Source organism: Scardinius erythrophthalmus, assembly GCF_964197995.2.
Source record: "Scardinius erythrophthalmus genome assembly, chromosome: 7".
NCBI classification, from domain to species: Eukaryota; Metazoa; Chordata; class Actinopteri; order Cypriniformes; family Leuciscidae; genus Scardinius; species Scardinius erythrophthalmus.
In genome coordinates, this window is record NC_138227.1 from 2434630 (window position 1) to 2441824 (window position 7195).

The window sequence follows — 7195 nt, forward strand, 5'->3', positions numbered from 1 at the left end:
AGTCCCCCACTATCAGAGTCCTGGGCTCGGCTGCGCTCTGAGCTGAGTGCCGCTGTCTGCTCGACCTTGAGCGCCAGTTAGCATCAGTGTTAGCTACTGGCCCATTCAGTCTGTGTTCGATCATATTCATCACATTTGGGGATTCCTCATTTACATTCATTAGTACTTCAAATCTGTTCTCAAGATGTATAGGCGGTGGTAGAAGACCAATGTTTGCAATCCTTGTCAGAGCTGTATCTGGGGTAGAGGATGCTACTGCGGCAATATGTGATGCTCGTGACAATCTGATGTCTCGAGTGCCTTTGGGTCTAGCTCCCTGTTTGTGCCATCGATTAGTAAGTCGATCGGCTTGTTTCTCTACCTGTCGAGGAGCACTAGTTTCATGGGACTCACCGGTATGCTGAGGTCGTCCATGACGAAGCTCTGTTGTGTGCTCCGTCTGGTTTGGTGGTCCCGTAAGTAACTTTGTTTCGAGAACTGCAATCCTTTGTAAAAGTCTGTGGCAGTTGGTGCAGCAAGTAGATTCTTGAACCTGAAGAGGCATTTTCTCTCTTATCCGTATGAATGTAGGCAGTTGTGTTTTCCTTTCCCGGAATGTAAGCTGGTCGGGTAAAAGAATTCTGCGTTTTTGTAGTAATCCAAACTTTGTTGTCTGAGCACTGTGCTGTTTGCTGAAGTTAAAATTAGATGATAAAAGGAAATAAAATATAAAATATAGGAGATAAAATGTAAAAGCGATAGAGCAAAGCGCGGAGCAGTAAGCAAGAGCGTCCGAACAGTAGCTGAGCAGGAAGTCAAAAAGTCAAAATTTAAACCCCATGTTAAGCCAACGCATGTCTCCAGGGTCATAGTCATGGTCAGTGAAGTGCTAGCTGCATATGACGGCTGACTTGGTCACAGAGGCAGCAGTAAAATCCGCCCGCTTGGTAGCCACAAATCTCACCCATGCACGAATCAACCTTTTGTCCGCACAAACACAACGGTTTACCATTTTGACAGGTGAATAAGGCGAATATAGCTGCTAGCGTACTATTGACTATGCCGGTAACTCTACTAGTGAGTTCCTCTTATGACGTCACGCCACATCTAGTGGAAGGGAGCGGGAGTGCTTAAAACCACTGTTAAAAGTGCCAACTTTTCATATTATATTCAGCATTTTTGGTATAAAAAACAATGGTGGGCGGTTCTTATCTTTATGTTTAATAAACACATTGCATTATCTTCATGAAAAATTTAACCTGCAATTTACACTTTAAGTGCTTTAATACAGCCTTTATTGAACATTAATTACATTAATATTAAGAGTTCCTTAAAATGTTTACAAATACATTGAGCACACACACACGTTAGGTTTTCATGTTTTATTGGGACTTTCCATAGAAATAATGATTTTTATACTGTTCAAACTGTATATTCAATCCCCTAATCAGAACTGATGTATTTTAACAACATGAATTGAGTATTTGTATATATTTGATATTGACAGTATTATTTTATTTATTTTTTAAGTGTTATGTTTATCTCTGGATATAGGCTTAATGTGTGTCATTGTTCTCTACAGGTTGAGGAAGTGTGGTGTCACAGATGAAGGTTGGGCTGCTCTGGCTTCAGCTCTGAGATCAAACCCCTCACACCTGAGGAAACTGAATCTGTCTGGTAATAATCTAGGAGACTCAGGAGTGAAGCTGTTCTCTGCTGGACTGGAGAATCCTCACTGTAAACTGGAGGAACTGGGGTAAGATCATCTCTACCATAAAGACTTAAGAGTGAATAAGGATTAATATGTAGATAGTGCATACAATATATCTTTGGCGTAAGCCCATCTGGTGGTTCAGCGACAGATTCCTGCTTGAAACATCAGATCCTGCCAGCGGTAGAAGGCAGCAGTGAGGAGTCTCCCTGAAGAGGAACATTTACATCTTCATATATTATTATCCCCCAAAAGAAAGTAAAACTAACAGTTAAATAGGGCTGCTCGATTATGGCAAAAATCATAACTATTTTGGTCAATATTGAAATCACGATTATTTAACACGATTATAGGTGCGTGATATGAGTCTTATTTCATGATATGAGTAATTTTAAATGTCAGTGAAATTTCACAAATACAAAAAAATAAGTTAACAGTCACCAATACAATAAGAAACTAAATTACAAATGAAAACAAACAAAATTAGGGTGTGTTCACACTTGGCGTCTTTTTTGAAGCTGTCAGCGTCTTTTCTTTTTTTTTTCATTATAATCCTATGAAGTAAACCGTGTTTTCAAAAAAAGTCCCAAGCGCTTTTTTAAACGCAACCGCGTCTTAGCGAGACCTGTTGTTTCCATAACAACAAGAAAAAAAATGGTGAATGTGCCGGTAGATGGACTTATTGTACTAGTGTCGTAGCACAAGGAGTTATATGACATGAGCACAAAATTCAACCATAATATACACCATAAAGAGGCTGTGTGGGCACAGATTGGATGGATCCTTGGTTGTTCAGGTTAGTGTATCACAGAGTATGTGAGTGGAGTGGAGCGGTGAGAATCTCCGCTCATCGCTCACGGAACTGTTCACCCCTCCGCTCCCCCGCTCAAAGCTACATTAGGCCGTTCCGCTCATTATCGCTCAGCGCTCAACGAGGTTTGCTTCGCGCTCCACTCAAATCGCCCCCGCTCGCTCCAAAAAAGTAAAAAAATCTACATGTATATCACTTTTAGCTTAGACCACAGCCTTACCTCCTAAAGAACTAATGAGTAACAACAACATTTTTCAAATAGAAATGTTTTAATTCAAATTACAGGCCTATATAAGAAGGAATATAGCCTACACAAAAAGTCCTGTAAAATTAAACGAATAAATGGGCCTAATAATATAAATAAAAATTGTATAAACAAAAATATACATACATTTTTTAAAAGTAAATTAACTATAAGGCCATAATTTTGATAAGTGAACTTTTGCGCAACGCGCACGATTAAAATTTAAATTGCCTTCCATACACACAAACTGCTGTAAAATTAAACAAATAAATGGGCCTAATAATATAAATATTATTACGGACGACACAAATTCAGCTAAATAAAACGAACCATTAGGTCTACTTGAATGAAAAAACGAATTTGTTTGAATATTACGCTATATTTAATTTACACTTTGTTACAAGTTACCGTATTCAATTTGCTAACCTTTTGTTTTCTTCCCAGCGTGTTCGTGTAGCTCACGTTCATGTTTTCGAGAGATGTGTCTTTTCATATTCCAAAATGAATCTTTGCTGACTGAAACAATGTCTCCACATTCGTTTTCTTGTACCACATTATCATTGTTATTTAGTTATATTAATAATACACCTGACCTGTATGACTTCTCATTTTCCTTTTTGAAGTAGCCTACTTTTTGAACTCCATTATTGAGCCGAGTTTTGACTGAAAATAGTCTACTGTTGATGACTGTGCAAGACAGATGGATCCTGGTTTAGGTTTGACTGAGCATGCTTCAGACTCGTGGTGTGAGCTGAGCAAAATTGGAGCGGGAAATAAGGCGACGCTCCGTCCTTTTAAAAATGCCACTCTGCGCTCTGTCCAAGATCCGCCCGCTCCCGCTCCCCGCTCGCTCCCGCTCCCCGCTCGCTCCCGCTCCTCGCTCGCTCCTGCTCCACTCCGCTCACATGCTCTGGTGTATTATCTACTACTTGGTTACAAAACTATCTGTTAACATTAGCTAACATTATCGTTCACTCAGCAACAGTTATCAATACCGTAACCAGCTGAAACAAAATTCACTCCCTCACGTTTTTTTTAGCACAATTCACTCCCAGCGGTAATTCAGGAAAAAAAAATCTCTGAATGCTCCAAGGGAAACTTTGGTTACTTCCACCTTTTACCATCGTGTCAATTCTCAATTGATTTTGATTAATATGCTCGAGGGAGAGAGAGCGAGACAGTTTGAAGACGTGAGAGTGTGCGTGCGCGGCCAAGGCTCTCTCTCTCTCTCTGCTCGTTCTTTAGGTTAAAGGACAAGTTCGGTATTTTACACTTAAAGCCCTGTTTACAGATCGTTTCTGATGAAATAGAACGGTTAAGATTAAAATTCGGACACATGCTGCTGTCCCGAGAATTTTAGGTTTATTTCGCTTCCCCCCCCCCCCCCACCTACACAATGGCAGCCTATGGGCACTGGAACAATCCTTCCTAAAATGCATTAAACTTTCGTTTACAAAGACGTGAAACTCACCGAGTGGTCAGGGGTGTTCACTGATATGCTCACACAAAAATCGCTGCAAAAGATGCTTTCCAACAGGTTTTATCATAGTTTTTGTCCAACTCCATTGACTTGTATTGAAAGAGCTGTGTGAGGTACGGTATTACTCCGCCGCTTCTTCTTCTGCTTCTTCTGTGTATTCAATGAAATGCCAGTGGTTTGCTTGCAATTGGCAAAGGTGCATTATCGCCACCAACTGGGCTGGAGTGTCTATTATTCAAGCTCTCAACGGAAGAATCTACGGGTGTGAGACGATTGGAAAAATAGATCCACAGGTTTAAAACAAATGGTAAAACACCTGTTGGAAAGCATCTTTTGCAGCGATTTTTGTGTGAGCATATCAGTGAACACCCCTGACCACTCGGTGATCTTCACGTCTTTGTAAACGAAAGTTTAATGCGTTTTATGAAGGATTGTTCCAGTGCACATAGACTACCATTCTGGAGGTTTTGGGGAAAGCGAAAGAAACCTAAAATTCTCGGGACAGCAGCATCTGTCCAAATTTTAATCTTAACCATTCTATTTCATCAGAAACGATCTGTAAACAGGGCTTTAAGTGTAAAATACCGAACTTGTCCTTTAACATGCGTCGTGTCACATGCACAGCAGTCAACTATTACTCACCGATCAAATAAGGCTTTACGGGAAAGTGCACTGCTGTGAATGAAAGGAAGGTGCGTGGGACAGAATTCAGCAGCGGCACAATAATCGTTTTGCGTCGATTATCTTGTTTTCATAATCGTTGGAAGCCAAAATCGAAATTGAAAATCAATTCCGATTAATCGCACAACCCTACAGTTAAATAAACCGGACGAACTACAACCAGACAACAGATGCAGGATACCGACAGAGGTCCTGCAGTGATGACTGAAAAAATGATAACCGCATTTTATAAAGAGTTGACTGTTGTTTGAAGTTCGGTGTTTGAAAAAAAAAAACAGAACAAACGGAAAGAGAAAGCGCAATATAGCTCTCAATATGAAGCATATCCCAACTTCATTCAAGCTGCTTACAACTGCTGTTTCTGTCTCTATTTTTGAGTATTTCGATTTATTTTCTCCCAGTCCTAACACACACAATATCTTTAAAATGTTTACAAATACATTAAACACACACACTCTCTCTCACACACACTCTCTTTCTCACACACACACACACACACACACACACACACACACACACACACACACATGTTGGGTTTTCAGGTTTTATGGGGACTTTCCATAGAAATAATGTTTATACTGTACAAACTGTATATTCAATCCCCTAATCCTAACTGATGTAATTTAACAATGTGAACTAATGAGTATTTGTATATATTTCATATTGACATTATTATGTTATTTATTTTTTAAGTGTCATGTTTATCTCTAGATATAGGCTTATTGTGTGTCATTGTTCTTAACAGGTTGGAGGATTGTGCTGTCACAGATGAAGGTTGTGCTGCTCTGGCTTCAGCTCTGAGATCAAACCCCTCACACCTGAGAAAACTGAACCTGTCTGAGAATAGACTAGGAGATTCAGGAGTGAAGCTGCTGAAGGATCTGAAGGATGATCCACATTATAAACTGGAGACACTAGGGTAAGAATAGTTTTTAACGATTTTCTTCATCATATTTTCATTTAAATTTCAAATGGCTGATTAACTCACTTGAAATAAAAGTAAAGGTTCAGGTTCTGTGTGTGTGTGTGTGTGTGTGTGTGTGTGTGTGTGTGTGTGTGTGTGTATGTGTGTGTGTGTGTGTGTGTGTGTGTGTGTGTGTGTGTGTGTTTGTGTGTGTGTGTGTGTGTGTGTGTGTGAATATTTTTTGCCTGAGATCATCAGATAGTCTTAAATTCAGCTTCAGTTTCTGTAGGTCTCTGAACTTTAAACTGTTTAATATGAGTTTAATCCTGCTCATTCTGTTGTGACCTATTGTGAAAATAATATTAATGTTATTTTCAGCTTTTCCCCTTTAACTGTCTCTATAGGCATCTTTACACAGCCGAGTTAAGGCTGCTCTAAAGCGGCTTTGTGTCTGCTCAAAGTTCTGTGCAAAGACACAATGCCGCATAAAAGCAAACTTAAAATATGATGGGTCTGACCCACCTCAGCCCCTAGTATCAAAGATGACTCTGATATTGTTTTGGTTCATTGTAAATGAACCTGAAATTGTGTTGCTCTAAACTACGTCATTGTCATGACAACCAAACGCGCGGTGCGAGAATCAAGACACGTAAGACAAAACATATAGGCCTAGCTCCATATTGTTTTAGCCAAATTAAAAAATGTCAGCCAACAAGGGACAATAAAATAAAAGTGTCCTGTACTCATATCGTGAAGCAAACCACCAAAATAACAGAGTTGTCGACGTGTGTAATCAGTTGGCTTTCGCCATTTGTGATCCTCCTTTGAAGAGACTGGCAGATCAACGCGCCACTACATTTCTCTCAGAGACGGTAAATGCTTATTCGGCATCACTGTGTTTTATTATATTCCAAAAATCATCTTCTTGAGGACGAAATTTCACCCACACACGACCTGCCTGAAACGCTAACGATAGCATAATTGTTCTTTCTGGCTCTTTGAAAAAAAAAGAGAAAAATCCTGTGGTGATCTAACCGGTGTAATAATTCATAATATATTTGTAGCATTTGTTCCATCTGTAACAATTTTATTAAGAAATAGAAAATAGCTATCAGTACCACAGATATATGACAAACATCAAAGCGTGAGATAGCTATATCACACAGAGGAAATTTAAAATTCTGTATTTTTATTTATCTTGAGTTTTATTTCTATGTTTACTTTTTAATTACTTTTAAATTCATTTCATAACACTTTGTTAAAACTGTAGTTTTAAAATAGTAATGTTCAAAGTATTATTTCCTGTGATTTTAATTCCTGTGTAAATGCTTTTATGCTGCATCAGAGAAGCAATGCAGAAACATTCTGTGTAAATGCACATTTTG

General features: G+C 39.1%; 1 protein-coding gene across 1 annotated transcript in view; it reads left to right on the forward strand.

The window, feature by feature from the left end:
- LOC308693237 (uncharacterized protein) overlaps positions 1-1739 on the forward strand; it is a gene marked incomplete at its 3' end in the record, with an annotated part of 262595 nt that extends 260856 nt beyond the window's left edge. Inside the window, exon 14 of the mRNA XM_081370029.1 lies at positions 1562-1739. Coding sequence (XP_081226155.1) covers positions 1562-1739 — 178 coding nt within the window. The remainder of the gene's footprint in view (positions 1-1561) is intronic.
- Between the last annotated feature and the right edge of the window lie 5456 nt (positions 1740-7195).